A 17953-nucleotide genomic window follows, 5' to 3' on the forward strand; every position below is an offset into this window, starting at 1 on the left:
GAGCGATAAGAAAGAAATTCGCGCTTTCGCGCTTGCGCGCCTGCGTAACGATTGTAAACAAAACAACGCCTTGATCCGTGAACTCCCAGCATCCCCCAAGGCGCGTGATTCAAAAGTTTTCGGCTGGTAGGCCTATAAGTATTTTTCCGCGAATTTTTAAAAAAACTTTTTTAAGTCGACGTATGGTACGTCCATTCGGCATACGGGGGACACTTTGACTCGACGTTTAATACGTCCATTCAGCGTTTAAGGGTTAACCAAACAGGGAGACTGGGAAAACTGAGGAATACAAAATCTAATGTTTGCAACTGGGTCAGTGGTTTGATAGGGAGGAAATAAATATAGAAGATATATATAACTTCAAATATTTAAAATTTCAATCACAAATTAAAGATTAAATCATGGTAATCCTAAAGTTAAGAGAAGTCTGAAGAGTTTTTAAAATTATAAGTTGAGCTTTCAGTGACCTAATTTTTTATATTTTGGATCTTTTTAATATACATAATAGCACTTTTTTTTATTTTGTTATTAACTGTAGTGTTTAGTTGTTATTCCTATATTATATAAAGGGAATTCTTATGACTGTAGTTTTACAAAATATTATCTTGAGATGTAAGTGGACTGTATTAGGTGTAAATTTCTCTTGAATAATATGAACAGTAGATGCATTTTCAGTTGAAGGAGAATTAACAAGTTTCTTAATCAGTACCTTTTTATTCAGTTTTCATAGCATTTGATATATGAATAGCGTTAATATATCTCAAGATAGACCATTGTTCATACGCAGAACAAACCTTCGTTCTTAACAATAGGATAAGCTTCTTAGGCCAGATGGAAACTGGTTAAAAACAATCATATGTATACGAGGCGGAAACTGGTCACAAACTAGGCATAGAACTTCGTGATGCATCAGTCTTTCTTTGACCATCTTGAACAGTAGTCACTTGTTCCCTCCTTCCCAAGCCAGTTGCTTTGTTTGCCAGTGATTGTTTTGTTTCAGTGCGTTTGTGTGTGTGCCTTGTTGATTATCATGGATTTCATTCAGATATTTCCGTGGTCCAGGTTTTTGGCTGCTACCATTACAGATCCCCATACTACATGCAGTAGGTGCCCATCTAATTTTTGTGCCATTACTAATCCTTGCCCGGAATATGGAATATCGTTCCTTGCCTGTGTCGCAGGGAGGGTTTTTCGCCTCCTCATTTGGATGGCTCAGCATCCCCTTCTTTCAGAAGAGTACCCTCTGCATTGGTTGCACCACAGTCTCCTTCCTTTTCTTCCATCGATTTGTCGTTGAAAGTATCGGGAGTTGCACAGGATGAGATTATGCTTAATATATCCCCCTATCCTGCGGAATATAATGTCCTTCCTAAGAGGGAGGAGGCTATGCTTTTTGTTTCCTTTATTTCGGATTCCAAATCAAACAAGATGGCGGCTGTTTGGGCATCTCTAGGCAGTGGGGTGCCCCCTCATTGGCTGGCCTATTCTTGCATTTCTTGGTTGCTTGTAACCCGCTCCGGCCCCTAAGCAGTCCCTCCCACCTCCAGGTCTACACTAGTTTGGCTTTTGTGTAAGCCCTCCTAGCCTTTGTCAATGTCGACACTTACTGGGTCGCCCTTTATCACTCCACCAGTGAGGCCATCGAGCAGAGCTGCCATTTGTGATTTGTGACGTCACTCCCAGCAACCTTTCAGCCTACGATGTCAGCTGCAGTGGCGTCTCTTCCTCCCGCTGTTGTGACGTCATCTCCGTCTTCGCCTATGACGTCATCACAAGCTCTTGCTGAGCCATCAGATACGTTGTTTCAAACTACGGTCAAGAGACTGGACTGTTTTTCGAGAGAGGCATCCTGATTTCTAGTACCAAGCGTCATAGGAGTGATTCTTCCTCACCTCCTTCTACCAAGAGACGTTATAGAGGGAGTAAGCACTCTCTTCCTCCATCTCCCTCTGCCTCTTCATCTCCTTTTCCTCCTCCTCGCCCTCGAGTCAATTGTTGAAGAATTCTGGACTTTGTGGTGTTGTCTTCTGCAGGTGGAGGAGTGCTTCACTGACTTCACTACACGGACGTGTCTCTCCCTTACACTTACATGCATGTGGCCATGGAAGTGAGGCAACTTGGGTCCTTGGACATGTTTCTCATTCACCTTCCAATGACCAGGACCTTAGGGATCAGTCTCCCCTTCAGGACATTCGCTTTGGTGTTGTTCTCTGTCTCAAGACTGTGCTCGTGTGTTGTGCAAGGTTGTGTACTTGACTCGTCGCATGTCCTCCATGTACATGATTCATCCAGCGAACATATATGTGGTTCCTCACACTAGCGCGCACACAGTTTGGCTTGAGACCATTTACAGGTTTCTTCACTTGACCATGTTCCGGAGCCCTCTGTTTCAGGATCTTCAATAGTTAGGGACCCCACTCCAACCAGTGAGAGGCATGATGCCTGGCTTCCTAGTGAAGTCTCTCCAGTGCCATTAGGGAAGGATGAGGTTCCTTCCAAACCTTCTTCTTCGTGTCGTTGGTCTTCTTTGCCGGAACCAGAGGAGGGAGAGAGCCAGGAGTTTCTGTCTTTTCTCAAAGGTTATTGATTTCATTCATGAATTCAATAATCTTGGGCATAGAACACAGACTCGATCTTCCATGACCCCTATGGGTACAGAGGCCTTGCTAGGTCCAAGGCAGAATACTAAGGCCTTATTTGTAGTGTGTTAACCTGTTAAGCATCCCCCACGTAATAATACTTTTACTGCGATCGCCTCAGTAGTGCCTTCAATGGGATATTACTCTCAAGACTTTAACTGTGCTTGTCAAACCATCAGTCCCGTATTAATACGTTTGCTCATATAGAAAGTGTAGGAACATCATTTGGTAACACTCAGCACACGTAAGCTGTAAATGGAAACAAATTTCAAGCCTGGCAACTCTTTTCTGGTGGTCGCATTCTAGAATCTTTCAGTACGCTTTGGGCGTTTATTGAGACAAATTGTTTTTAGTGTCTTTCACAATGAATATCCCAAATAGAGGAGACATATTTCCTTAGGAGAAATCCATCAAATACTAAATTAGGTGTCTGATATTGATGACCTATTTGATGATGAGAGCTCTAGTTCTGAATCCTCCAGTGATGAGGATATTGTGGGAACAAACTTTTCTTCCGATAGCAGGATTGAAGATGATTTTTCATTGCTGAGTGACTGGACTCAGAGAGAGAGAGAGAGAGAGAGAGAGAGAGAGAGAGAGAGAGAGAGAGAGAGAGAGAGAGAGAGAGAGAGAGAGATCCCTTTACTTTTGTTACTGATCCCGGCGTGAAATTTACAGTTGAGGATAAAGAGAACCCATTAGAATATTTTGAGAAATATATTGATGATGAAATCATTGATTACTTCCTGAAAGAAACAAACAGATTTGCAAATCAGTTTCTAGATGAGAATGTCGAACATTTGCCTCCACAATCACGAGTACATAGATGGTTTGACACTGAAATAGGATTGTGTGTAGCCCCTTGCTTTAGAGATTTGCATACGAAAGAATGATAGTGCATGTATGTATAATATTTTTCATTCAGTATTATGTAGTCTTTTGAAATAAAATAGTTGTATTGTTTTTTATTCCAACATTTAATAAAATTCCTTCACTTAACTACAGTATGAATTATAATCATAAAAATCAATATTAACTTTGAAAAACTATCATTAGTGCTATGATCGCTAATTACAAAAAAAGTGTGATGGTACGTTAGCAGCGAGCTCATCTCGGTGGTGGGGGGGGGGCACTTAATAGGTTAATGCCTTGGTTTTGGACTGGGATGGCTCTCTGCACTTCAATAGATCCTCAAAGTTCCTTCCTCCTCCTCCTCTTGCGCAGCATAGGAAGTATTATTCCACCAATGTGGTTCAGCTGATGCCCCTTCTCCTTAATTCAGACACAATCCTTCTTAAGCCTGGTTTGACGCTTGAGGGATGCTTACTTTCAGATTTCAGTCCACCCTTCATCCAGGAAGTTCCCTCACTTCAGCCTGGGGGAGCAACTCTTTCACTTCAAGGTCCTTTGTGCCGGATCGACTACGGCCCCTCAGGTGTTCACAAGGGTCTTTGCCCTAGTCTCAATGTAGGTTCATGCTCAACGGATTTGCCTGTTGAGATAACCTCAATGACTGACTGGTCTTGGCAAGCTCCAGGGAGAAACTACTTCAAGACAGGGATCAACTTCTTCAGTTTAGTTGGGGGCTGGCCATTGCAGTAAACCTGTTGAAGTCCAATCTGGTTCTTAGTCAGAGAGCTCTCTATCTGTGTATGGATATAGATATGGGAGCATCGAGGGTTTTTCCATCGGACCAGAGGTTGGAGAAGTTCAGATCAGTGGCACGTTCATTCCTGTTACAGACAGAACAGCCAGCTCACCAGTGGCGGGTCCTTCTGGGGTTTTTGTCTTTTCTGAAGAAGCTGGTCCTTCATTGTCGCCTTCACCTTTGCTCTCTACAGTGGGGACTGAAGGAGATTCCCCTCTGCAGAGTGTTCCTCTGTCAGAAGAGGTGAGAAGAGACCTTCGTTGGTGATTGGAGGACCAGAACCTCATGGTGGGAGTCCCTCTGTGTTCATCCCCTCCAGACTTATTCCTGTTTTCGGATGCCTCCATCGACGTTTGGGGTGCTCATCTGGAAGATCTCCTTGCCTCGGGTGTTTGGAGTGCTTCACGTCAATATTTTGGAGTTGAAAGCAGCTTTCCTAGGTCTTCAGAAGTTCAGGGAGAGGGTAGAGGGTCATTCCGTTGTGCTGATGTCAGACAACACCATGGTGGTCGCCTGTGTGAACAAACAGGGGTGCCTGGCGTCTCGTCAAGTCCATTCATTGACGGTCGAGATGCACCAGTGGGTGATTGACAACTCTGAGCTCTCCATCAGGTACATTCCAGGCAAGAGGAATGTGGTGGCCGACAAACTGAGTCGTAGGAGCCAAATCCTAGGCACGGAGTGGTCTCTGTATCAGGACGTGGGGGACAGGCTTATTCACATTTGGGGAAGGCCTATGCTAGACCTCTTCTCCACTCACTTCAAAAAGAAGCTGGTCCTGGATCCTCTTGCTCTAGCAGAGGACGCCTTGTAGCATCCTTGGTGTATGCCTTCCCTCTGGTCTGCTTGATCCGTCAAGTTCTGAACAGAATAATGAGTTCTCAAAATCTCAGGATGACTTTGGTGGCACCTCTGTGGCCTCAAGCAGAGTGGTTCCTGGACCTTCTGTCTCTGCTGTCAGACGTTCCAAGAGAAATTCTCTCATGGCAATAGCTCCTTTCCCTACCTCATGTAGAAAGGTTTCACCAGTCAGTAGAGTCTCTGTTGTGGCAGGATCACAAGCAAAGCAAAGAAAGCAAGCAAACTCCCCACAGTTACTTTAATCGTACTGGCTGACAAATTTTCACGCAACCACACTTTCCCCTTTACATTATTTTTCACATGCAGGACAATAGGCTTACCGAAATACAGAACACACAAAACACAAACACAAGTACTCACCTTAGACTCCTGATACTCAGGGTTAGGCTGTGCTGTCCGCTGGATATAGCTAGGCTATAGGCTAGTTGAGATACAACCACCACGGAGAATCTCACTACCTAAGACTGACAAACACCAAAACCACACCACAACTCAAAAAACACCTCAGTCACCACAAACAAACACCAACATCTCGAAAACAGCACAACAAATCATACGCCAACTCCAACCCAGCACAACAAACCGTTAACACCAACACTATCCCCACCGCCAACTCAGACCAAAACGCACAACCAACCTCTTCAATTTCACCACAACCAGACAGACACATGCACAACAACTTTACAACACCAAAATCACTCAAATCACACAATATCACTGACCCTCAATAGATAAATCCACAGCAAAATCAACTGTTTAGTACGACTGACTTTTTCAGACTTCCTCACTTCTTATGACTCCCGTAACACACTACTGCCACTGATATATTTGGTGATCACCACAACAAACACACGCTTACGTTTGCCATCAACCACTCCCATTCATCCCTCCACCAATTTTGCTCTCTCTCTCTCTCTCTCTCTCTCTCTCTCTCTCTCTCTCTCTCTCTCTCTCTCTCTCTCTCTCTCACGCAACCCTTGAAGATGTTGTCATATTTAAATGACCATTATCACTCCTCCATATTACCTCCCCCGTCACATTTGAGTTTCTCCTTACACTCGCAACTCCCACACTAAATTTGCCAGTGGGAACACAAAAGTTTTTGCTCAGTATCATTAATAAAATATGGAAAGAAAATGCATTTCCAGCTTTGTGGGACATAGCTATATTACTAGCTTTTTTGAAGCCACAGAAGGATGGTACTGCTCCGTCTAGTTATCGTCCTATTGCTCTAACATCATGCATGTGTAAGTTGATGGAAAAAATAGTCAATGTGTGACTTATATGGATCTTAGAAAAGAAGGGCCTTATAACTCCAGCCTAATGTGGCTTTCGTCAAATGTGCTCTTGTACTGATATCTTTGTGCGTCTAGAAAATTCAATATGCAAGGCTTTCATCTCCAGAAAACATCATGTATCAGTTTTCTTTGACCTGGAGAAAGCTTATGATACAGCCTGGAAATATGGTATTTTGAAGAAACTCCATGATTATGAATTCCGAGGAGAATTACCATTATTCATCCAAGCTTTCCTAAAAAATCGAAGGTTCAGTTAAAGTTGGAAATTCATTTTCATCGCTTTACAGCCAAGGAGAAGGAGTTCCATAGGGAAGTGTCTTTAGTGTGACACTGTTTGCTTTGTCCATTAACGGCATTGCCTCTGTGATTCCTAAAGATATAATGTTTTCCTTACTTGTTGATGACCTCTCTCTATTGTTTGCACCCTCACGAATGGCAGTGGCTGAGAGAAAATTGCTGCTGGCCATTAACAAAATTGTCGAATGGGCAGAAAAAAGGGGTTTTAAGTTCTCTACATCGAAAACTGTTGCTGTACATTTCTGCCACATTAAAGGTATACATCCAGATCCTGACCTCTACATACATGATCAGAGGATATCATGTAAGGAAGACACACGTTTTTTGGGATTACTGTTCGACAAAAGAATGATTAAGAGTGCTTTCCCATACATCTTGGGGAGCAGATAGGAATCACCTAATGATCCTCTACAAAGCCATAGTGGCATCAAAATTAGCATATGGTTGTGAGGTATACTCTTCACCCTCGAAATCAAAACTAAATATTTTAGATTCGGTACATAATGCAGGAATAAGGATTGCGAGTTGTGCCTTTAAATCGTCTCCAATCCCAAGCCTTTTGGTAGATTCAGGGGAACTGCCTCTGGATTCATGTCGTCAGATATCACTTGTTCGATACTGGCATAGAATCCAGAGGATTCCTGACTCACTAACTTGCAAAGCAGTTTTTAATGATAAATATTTTAGCTTTCATGAACATAATCCACGTTATCCAAAACCTTTTGGATACAGAATTTTAAAATTTTTTGAAGATTATTCTATTCCAAAGGTCAAAGTCTGGCCATTTAAGTAATCTGTTGTGCCCCCTTGGAAGTTTCCTTCTGTGGAGCACTGCGGGTTCTTCACTGGTAGCAAGGAAGAAGTGAGTGTTGAGATGCTTCGCATCTCCTTTTTAGAACATTTGGCGGATCATGGTGGTTCAGTCATAGTTTTTACAGATGGATCCAAGTCTGACGCAGGCATTGGCTATGGAGTTGTATTTCCCAATTTTAATAAGAGTGGAAGGCTGCCAGATCAGGCATCCATTTTTACAGCAGTGTTATGCAATCCTAACTGCCCTTAAAGAGATTGTTTGTCATTCTGGAGAACACTTTGTTATATGTTGCGATTCACTGAGTGTCTTGCAAGCTATTGGTCATTTTAATTCACTCCATCCTATCATTATTGGAATTTTAGAATTGCTTCAGTTGCTTAAGATTAGTGGTAGTAAAGTATCTTTCTGTTGGTCCCCTGCACATGTTAGTGTGGCAGGAAACGAAGTAGCAGACTCACTTGCCAAAACAGCTATCAATCAAAGTAATATAGCTAGGTGTGCACTCCCTACAAATAATATGTATCCAGTTATTAAATCAGCATTCCTTGATTCCTGTAAATTTGCATGGGAGCTAGAAAACCAAAAAAATTAAAGAAATAGCTATCACCATCTTTCCTTGGAAGTATTCATCAATGACTAGGAAAAGGGAAGTAATACTCAGTCGGCTTAGAATAGGTCATACAAAAATGACACATGGCTTTCTGATGAGTGGGGATCATCAGCCTTATTGTAATGACTGCTTGGTACCATTGATAGTCAGACACCTGATAGTTGAGTGCCCCAGTCTGTCAGATGAGAGAGAGGTGTACTTTCCTCCACGTTGCAGGGAAACTGAAGGTGGTTTTTCCCTGGCCAAGATTTTGGGTGCAGATTTTAATGAAAGAGCCCTGTTTAATTTTATTAATTCCATTGGTATTTTAAATGAAATTTAATTTTTACTATTAATCTTTTAAGTTTATAGGTTTTTACAATTATTAATCTTTTTTATCATGGGGATTTTCCTTTATTAATTTTACTGTATTAGATTTAAATGCATTTTTAATGTTTTTTTTTATTTTAAGTTAATAATTTTGTCTTGTGTGTGTATTTATGTGCGTATGAATGTATTTGCTCGTTTGGATATGCATACATATGCTTTATATATTCCATTGTAGTGGTGTCAATAGCCATTAGCAGTTGCGACATCAGATAATCTTTAATAAATCAATCAATCAATCACCGACATCTAGCTCTGGTCCCAAAACTCCCTTATTTTTGCTACCACACCACTCAGTTCATCCATACTTCTGTCAAACTCCTGCAAAGATTTATCCATCCTATCAACTAGCTCCTTACTACTTGGTTTCCTTATTACACGCTTTATCAACCGTTTGCACCCCACCACTAACACCCTTACCGTGCCGTTCACACTTCTTCTTTCCACTTCCTTTCTCTACACTCTTATGCTTTCTTCCATACTAAACCAACACTAACTGTCGATCTCTCACTCTCAGACCCATTTGTTCACTGACACTTGGCTCATACTTATTCACCCTCAACCATTCACTCATCACATTCTCATAAACATACTGTCGCACACTAGAGGACCCATCCAACTGAATCCCCTTTGTACCTGGTTTCTCGAATTCCCAGCTTGACTCATCCTCTTTCGCCTTCACACACTCACTACATGACCTTCCATTCCACATTCAATACACTTTGCACACTGTTTCTTACACATCTTAGCATAATGCCCATTCTCTCCACAATTACCACAAACCTTGGTCACACGGGTACCCCGACATCCACTCACTATATGCCCTACCTGCCCACACCTGTAACACTTAATATCCCTATCTTTCTTACACTCACTCACCATGTGACCTGTCTGTCCACACCCGAAACACACTCCCAGCACCCACCAACACTCACTCTTATTATGTCCTTGCTTTCCACATCTATAACACTGCTGTTCTCATTCACGACTAACGGATCTTACTCTTCCAACGCTTGCACTCCGATCTCTCTTAGGGCTAACTACACTTATGTTACTTGCTCTAACGCTGCTATCAACCACTCGCTCTGCCTTTGCCTCGGCCCTTCTAAAACTGTTTCCCTATAGCTCTTAAACTCTGGTATACCCTCAGCTACTGATATACTCGGCGATTGCCACACCAAACACACTCTTATGTCCGCCATCAAACCCCTCCCTCAATGCATGACGACAGATTTGTCTCATTTTCTATTCCCTCACTGAATGACTTTGTGGCCAACGATCCACAGGAGTTCTTGCTTTGTCCCATCAGAGCACTGTGATGCTATCTAAAGAGGACTCGTCAGACTTGGGTGCTGTAGACTTTTTGTTAGCACAGGCCAGTCCAGAATGGAAGTATCCAAGAACATGATTTCATTTTGGTTACACGAGGCAATTAAACAGGCTTACTCCTCACATACTAGTTCCGTCACTGAGTCTGTGCAGGCTAGAGCACATGACATCAGGGGTATAGGTTCCTCTCTGGCATTTAAGTAGAACTCTTCTTTTCATTGAATTTCAAGCACTGGTTCTTGGCTCCATCAATCCACGTTAACTTCTTTTTACCTAAAGGACATTGTCCTTGGACACTTTTTCCTTGGGTCCAGTGGTGGCTGCCCAATAAGTTGTGTAACTCACCCAGTGCCCCTGGCGGGACAGTTTGTATCTTACCTAAGATGATTGTGTGGAAGAGAGAATGAGGGAGTTGGCTGGCCTCTTTCTTTCTCTTTTTTCCTTTCTTCTTCCTATGGTGGGTCGAAGAATAGACACGTCATATGCTGGAACTGGTCTGATACAGGTGAGTACAGTGGTCATACTGTGGTTTTGTATTGTTATTATAAAGTAGACAAATCTGTTATTTAGTAGCAAGTACTCCTCTCTCTAGCAGGGGGAGTGAGGAGTGGTGACAAACCCCTGTTGCTTGCATGGTTTGTAGCTTGAACAGGCAGAGTTTTCTTTATCTTCTTGGAATGCAATGAATCTGGTCATATCACTGTGTTTCAACCCAGACGGCTGAGTTTTTAGATATCTGATTGTCTATTCTCTCATGTACTTCGACCCACTTCTTTAGAACTTGTTCTTCTAGGAAGGATGGTCAGGTTGGTTAAACTCCCAGCCGGTTTAGGGTACTTGTACCTCCCTCCAAGTATTAGTCTATCCTATTGTTAAGACCGAAAGTTTGTTCCGTACGTGAACAAATGACAAATTTTTTAATCAATTTGTATTTTTCATAGCTAACAAACCTGAGGTCTTAACGTTTACTACCCACCTCTAGCCGCCCCTCTCTCTTTTCCTGGGATGGGAGAAAGACTGATGCGTCACAGGGACCAACTTCCACCTCGTAAATGTATGAGTTGCCAGATGCCACAGATTCCTTGCTTTACAATCTTTGATTGATTTTAACCAGTTGAGGGCTGGCACAAGAAGATTATCCTTTTGTTAAGACCTCAGGTTTGTTAGCTATGAAAAATGCAAATTAATTTTTAAAAATTTCATTTTATCATAATACTATTGATCATAGGATTTTTCATTGCTTTTTCACTTTTTCAAAATCTGAACTAAAGATTAACGAATAAAAGTAATCACTAGAGAAATGGCAGGTGAACTGAATAAAGTATAGTCAATTAGTAAGTAAGTCATAACAGTCAGTCAGGTGAGTTATAATGCTTATATCATAGAATCAATGGTTATTATTACTGTGCTGATATAATACATGAGTGCTATGCTCAAGGCCCCAAGATTCAACACCCAGTCACAACACACCTCATCCATGCATCTTAAGATCAAAGTTTAGTGATGAGAAGTAAGATAGTACTGTACATTTCCTTCTTTATTTTACAGCATTCATAAGCACTTTGAGGTCATGATACTCTAGTACACCCATATTTATCTAAATGTAGTAAATCCTCTGCCACCAACATCAGAAGAGAAGATACATATCAAGCAATGATCCAGGAACATGATTAGTATTTATACAGTCTAATTGTCAACAGCATCATCCCCTTAAAAAGAACTTTTTGGGCCTGAAATGTTACAAAATCAGTTTCTAAAAGGTTATAGACTTCATTTCCAAAGAATATGAAATTTGATGTCATATTATCATAAGTTTCCAAGGCTGCAAATCTGCTATTTGAGGTCATCTTTAGGAAGCAGTTGCATTCTTAGTAAACTGGTACAGAAAAGGTATCACGTGGACGAAAGTCTACTCCACTGTTCTCTTCTACCTACATCAATTTCTCTCTTTCTCACCCTTACCTTCACACCAGCATCGTCTCCATCAATCTGATAAGTTGCTCTATTCTATCCCACTTGTAGAAAACAAGAAAAATTGACATCCTTAACTGCTTAAGGAGTTCGTTGGCCTATTTTTTCATTATATAGTCTTCTTCATTGAATACTTTACTAAGATATTTCTTAAAGAAGCAAATGTTCCATTGTCATGAAGGTTAAAGTTTTTCAATTTAGTAATGTGTATACTATTTTTAAATTATCCAGGAGTTGTCTAAATTTTCACCCCCGTAGGGAGTTAGCCCGTCAGTGCGGTGCCCTCTGTAGGCATTGCTTAAGGTTCTTTGCAGCTTTCCTTCGGCCCATAGCTGCAACCACTTTCATTCCTTTTACTGTACCTCCATTCATATTCTTTATTTTCCTTCTTTCTATCCATCCTCTCCTAACAATTGTTTCACAGTGCAACTGTGAGGTTTTCCTCCTGTTACACCTTTCAAACTTTTCTACTCTCAATTTCCCTTTCATTACTGAATGACCTCTTAGGTCCCAGTGCTGGGCTTTTGGCCTAAATTCTAAATCCAATCCATTCCATTCTGAATTTTCATGGTTTTATTTTCGTAGGTTTTTAACTCGGAGATCTCTCAGAAGCATTATGTACTAGCTGGCTATGGCCTTCCATTAGTCATGGTGGCAGGAACACTTGCGATCACACAGGCTAATGGTTATGGATCCAAACATGTGTAAGTCTGATTATAGAACGAGAACCTTATTTTATGTCTTATCTGACTTTAAGCAGATATTCACTTTATAGATAACAACAATTAACATGAAAAAAATTGGAAGGTTATATTTTGTTAAATTTGCACCACTTGCATGACGTTTATCATTATCAATGTAAAATGCTATTATCTTATTAGTATTAGTATACAAGTGTTTTGATGATTTTTATTAGAACTATAGTTTCAGCAAAATTTCCATTTTAGGATCAGTAGAATACCACCTTATGATTGCAAAAATACTTACTAGTCATATATGTTAAGATTCAGTTAAGGTAGGAATCAGCATTCTATTTGAAAAAAAAGAATTAACGTAAAAACAGTGAAGGATGGGCCATTATGCTTTAGTTTGTAATATTTTTATCTTTCTGTATAGGTGCTGGTTAGCCCCTAATGGTCTCATTTGGAGCTTCGCTGGAACAATTGCTTTTATCATAACAGTAAGTATGATTCCCTCAAGAACCCAAGAATGGGACTTTGATTCATGAAATAGGGCTTAGTTTCCATGGATATGTGGTCATTTGAGTTGAGAAAATCACTTGCTACATATTTATAACATATTTATAAAGTAGAATTTTTATAAGGGAAGGGAATACACCCAAGAAAACATTCCTTACCTACTTAATACTATCCAAGCAAGAGTTAATTCTTTTAATTACATGCAATGTACCAAAACCCCATAGTAACCAGTCAAGAATAGACTTCTTTGAAATTTCATACTGAGGTAAATGTATGGAAGCTACTGTCAGTATGTACAATAGTTAACTCTGAAAAGAAGCCAAAAGACAAGACAGGTGTGACTGTAGGTACGTACTCCTGCTGACTTGTATTTGGAACTGCGTTGCTAATCTTTCTCAAAAGAGCATGGGCAGCCGCATGCTTATAATTGTGGAAGCCGGGAATGTAGCCCAACTTGGCAGATAACTGGAATGGAGAAATAAAGAGGAGAAATAATTGAAGCTGTCCAGGCTACTGAAGAGTTTGAAAACAATTTCATTACACTGCCTATCACTAACAGACATAGAAACACTGTACATCGTAAATAAATGACAGTAAATTCAGTACTTGAAGGTTTGCATGAATGACTGAAAGAAATAGTAAGGTGGATAATAGGACTAGCTAAATAAAAAGCTCCTAGAGGTAAAAAAGACTGAAAGCATCTAACATGGTGTAAAGTGAATGCTAATGGCTTTTGGTAAATGACACATACGGCAAGACCAGGGACCAAAGTTGAAAGGCAAATTCCTTTGGTTAGTGGTTATTCTTTTTTCCTTCAAGTATGTACACATAGTACATACTAGTTAACTTCATATACCTTACAACAACCAGTCCTGAGTCTAAATGTTTATCTTTTTCAAATGACTGGCCTAACGATGCTGCCAATCTGATTCCAAAAGTCAACATTTGAATTCAGAAATATATTTTGGAGGTTTTGGTTTCAGGAAATATTGAGAAGCAATCAGATAGGCTTGAATTGTAACAAAAATCTATATCCACCTTTTTTTTATTTTTAAGTAATGATCCAATGATCAAATTGTACGTTTCTGTGTCAAGAGTTCTCATGTTTTCGCTTTCCATGACTTCTGTTAATTTTCATTGTAAAGAAGATGGGTTTAGTATACTTCCTTTTGAACTAAACTTTCCTCTAGTATTCCTTCTTTTTCCATTTTTCAATTGAACCTAAGCTAGTTTTGGCTGCTAGGTTACCTATCCATCAGCATTTGATTAAAATTCAAGATTTTTTAAAAGTCAGTATAGATTGGATAGTTTACGTAATTTGTCTGACGAGAAGTAGTAATTACATCTTTATTCAGTTGGATATTATCATTATTAATGTAGTCAATCACTCAGTCATTTCAGATGAATCACTTGGAAAGAAAAGGGATGAGGCGTGTGTGTATACCTAACTGATAAAAAAGTGTTATTTCTTATGTTGAGCATCTTACCAACAAGAATTTAGTTAATATATTTTCAATATAATATTGTTTAAATGTCCTTTTCCAGGCAAATATAGTGGCCTTTGTTATGGTAATGCGTGTTGTATGGAATGAACAAACTGTTGGAGCTACAGGAAAAACTGATAAGTCCAAATTGCGCAGATTTATTGGTTCTGTCTCCATATTCCTTACACTAGGACTGACATGGATTACTGGATTTTTGTACGTAACGGAAGGTGAGGTTGTAATTTCCATTTAAATCTCATCAAAATGTTTGATTGGCAACTGTTTTTTTTTTTTGCATACTTCTTTTTTAATTGCTAAAATATTCAGTGCTCATATCTCATCTCGTGATGTGCTTAACATTCAATTGTATCTTTTTTGTGGTTTTAGCATTCATTAGTCAATTTGGTCTGGATTTCCAAACGGAAGCATACAGTACAGTGATATAGTTTCAGAACTTTCTGTTTGTATGCCTTACTTTTTGACATATTAAAAGGTGACCTTTGAAAGCTCTGGACCTAGATTGTGACTTACTGATGTGAATCCTTGCTGATAGATATGAAATTCAATATAGGGTACAAATAAATTTTTCTCTTATGTTCTTGTAAGTGAAAGCATTCCAGTGCTACAGTGAAATATTTTTGGTAGACTTTAGATCAATTACTGTTAGATTCCCGTAGATAATTTGTTAATGGTTGCTAATTGGTGGTCACCAGAAAACAAATGTCTAAAACATTTTTGTTTGGCTTTGAATTCAATTGTTTGTCTCTAAATTACATACTCTTCCTGTCTTTTTCACCTATTTTTCTTCATTTGCTGTCAAGATTACTTGTCAGTGACCTAGTAGCCATAATTGTTCTTTGAAGGTGGCAAATTTGTATAGCATACCCTTCCACATGTAGAATTTGAGTAACTGACAAACTTGAGCATTGAGAAAATTGAATGTTCAACTTACCCCTCATTGGTGGACCTGATCTTGGTAGATGGTCCTTAAAATCCAGTTGCTTTACCTTAGGTAACTGTGAATGAATTACAGTAGTGATGTTCCTTCTGTAGGTGGACTCGTTGAATTATTTTTTCCACGCCCAAACAAAATATACAGTCCTTCATACGTATAAGCAAATGACTCAGGAAGATGAGAAGCAGTCAACATGAGTGAATTTCACAAAAAATTAACAGGTCAACATTATTACTTTGGAGCTATAAAGACAGAACAATAAAACAGAGGGATGAAAAAAATTGAGGTTTCATCTAACATAGATTAATTTTGAAGGCATATTTGGAGCAGTAAATTGCTTAAGACCTCTAGTTCCCAAACAGGAAGAACTACCTATGTTTCCTTTGACTTTAGAAAATGTACTCTAGGGGGTTCTCTAAATAACAAAAGCCTAAATAATTTTTGAGAGAGGTAACAACTAAATGCTAAATGATAATGGAATCAACTAAATATCAACCCTAAATTTTCAAAATATTGTAGAAGTGGTATAACTTTTGGTGTCTGTAATCATGTCTCATTTGAATATATATTTAGAAAATGAGGCAGAAGAATTTACCATGACCTACCATTTACCATTTTAAAGGTAAAACTTTTTAGGGTAGAATTTGCTGCTAAAACTATAAATCATGTTAAGAATAGACAAGTGTACCCATTTTTGCAAAAATGACAGTGCAAGACTATTATGCTGTAAATATGAGCATGCATGTAAACAACCTTGAATTACAGTACTACCAGATTTATTAAGAGCAGACTCAATCTCATGAAAAATTAAAAAGGAAAAATTCATTATGCATTAATAACACAGAACTGTAGCTGCTGATGACAACAACTGGATTATTAACCAAAGGGGAAAGGAAATTGTTAAATCATTTAGATACTCAGGAAAAATCTCTCATATAAAGCAGTCTTGAAAACTAGGTTTCACAGAGATAGTTGTAACATCACAGTATTTTAATTTGTCTATTATATGATATCCCTGATTCATCAGCATAACCTCTAAGAAGAAAAAAATTGATATTTAAATGTTTCTTTCAGCCTCTGTGGGTTTAGCAGTTGCATTCACTTTGCTTAATTCTCTCCAAGGAGCCTTTATCATAATATTTGGAATCTTTTTGGAAGAAAATGTCAGGCTAGAACTACTTCAGATTTTCATGGAAAAGGTAGGTTGTGTTACTTTTGTGTATACTATATATGCCATCAGATGCACACTGTATATCTGTTGATGTATTTCATTCCAGCTAATAGCTATTTCCCTTTCACAATGCTTCTGACAAATGGTATGAAATTACAACCTCCATAGGCTCACCCCCTTCTTGTCTCTACATAGGAAGAGTAGTCCTCTTTCCCATGCATGGCCTTATGTCTGTTTAAGCAAACTGCATTAAAGTATCTCAAAACAATCATATTACTAAATGGAATTTCCTTAAGATACACTGTAAGTAATTTTCCCAATTAACTCCACAACAAGATTGAAAAGATGCTACTTAATAAGATTAATATTTTAATATTTTAAAGCAAGTAATACTTTGCTGAAAAAGGCACTATTCAGTCCTCCAGAATTAGAATAATCACAATATCTGTTGCTTTTGGTCACATCTAAAATAATCTGCCTTCTATATCCTGTCTACAAGAAACCTCCTTCCCTCAGATTTCTAGGCTCTTGTCATAGGTGGTTGTCATCAAACAGCAACTATGTTAAGTCTGAATCTTATTAATGAGAAGATTTACATAGCCTGCTGTAGCTAAATTAACCAGGACTTCTGTCTTGTGTGGACTCCTTTCTATCCTTTTTTATACCTACTGTCACCCTGGATCTTTTTGTTAATGACTTCATTGGATATCAATTTTGAATGCTCTTAGAATATGGAGAACGGAGAGGTTGGATAATATGCCTCCTCACCTGTAGAGTAACTGACATGGCTGATCATGGTGACAGACTTACTAAGTTGAATTTGGCCTTCAGCATTGGCCTTGATCTTGACAGACTGATGACTTTGCAACACTGAATACCGTTGAATGTTCAGGTGGATCTCCTATGATTGCTATTTATGACAAGACAACAATATCATTCCTCTATGGTAGGTCCCCTTTGGAAGGTGGGACTCCATCCTGAACAAATTTACTAGAATATCCTAATTGTGAAGCGAATCCATTTCTAAATAATGAGCAGCAGTTAATGGTCCTGTGGATATGGATGCTCTTTGCCAAAAAGCAAAACTACTTTGTCACCCTGTGAACTTCAGAACAGAAAATGAGAGAGAAAGGCTTTAGAGCTGTTATCATATCCTCAGTTTTAGAGAATAAGTTAAGTTCATGTCCAACACAAGAACTAATGAATCGTGTGGCATCATATCTGCAGTGCAGTAGTTAATTAATGCTGATATCAATTAAAAGGTTATATTTAATGCTACTGAAACCTTTGATATTTTTAAAAATAAGTTAC

The 17953-nt window shown here is 39.2% G+C and overlaps 1 protein-coding gene across 3 annotated transcripts in view; it reads left to right on the forward strand.

The window, feature by feature from the left end:
- LOC135219606 (adhesion G protein-coupled receptor L1-like) overlaps positions 1-17953 on the forward strand; it is a 317272-nt gene that overhangs the window by 251688 nt on the left and 47631 nt on the right. For all 3 annotated transcript variants that reach the window (XM_064256501.1, XM_064256499.1, XM_064256500.1), the window contains 4 exons: positions 12419-12537; positions 12950-13013; positions 14578-14746; positions 16546-16670. In XM_064256501.1, coding sequence (XP_064112571.1) covers positions 12419-12537; positions 12950-13013; positions 14578-14746; positions 16546-16670 — 477 coding nt within the window. The remainder of the gene's footprint in view (positions 1-12418; positions 12538-12949; positions 13014-14577; positions 14747-16545; positions 16671-17953) is intronic.

The sequence above is a fragment of the Macrobrachium nipponense genome, chromosome 1 (assembly GCF_015104395.2).
Source record: "Macrobrachium nipponense isolate FS-2020 chromosome 1, ASM1510439v2, whole genome shotgun sequence".
Lineage (NCBI taxonomy): Eukaryota > Metazoa > Arthropoda > Malacostraca > Decapoda > Palaemonidae > Macrobrachium > Macrobrachium nipponense.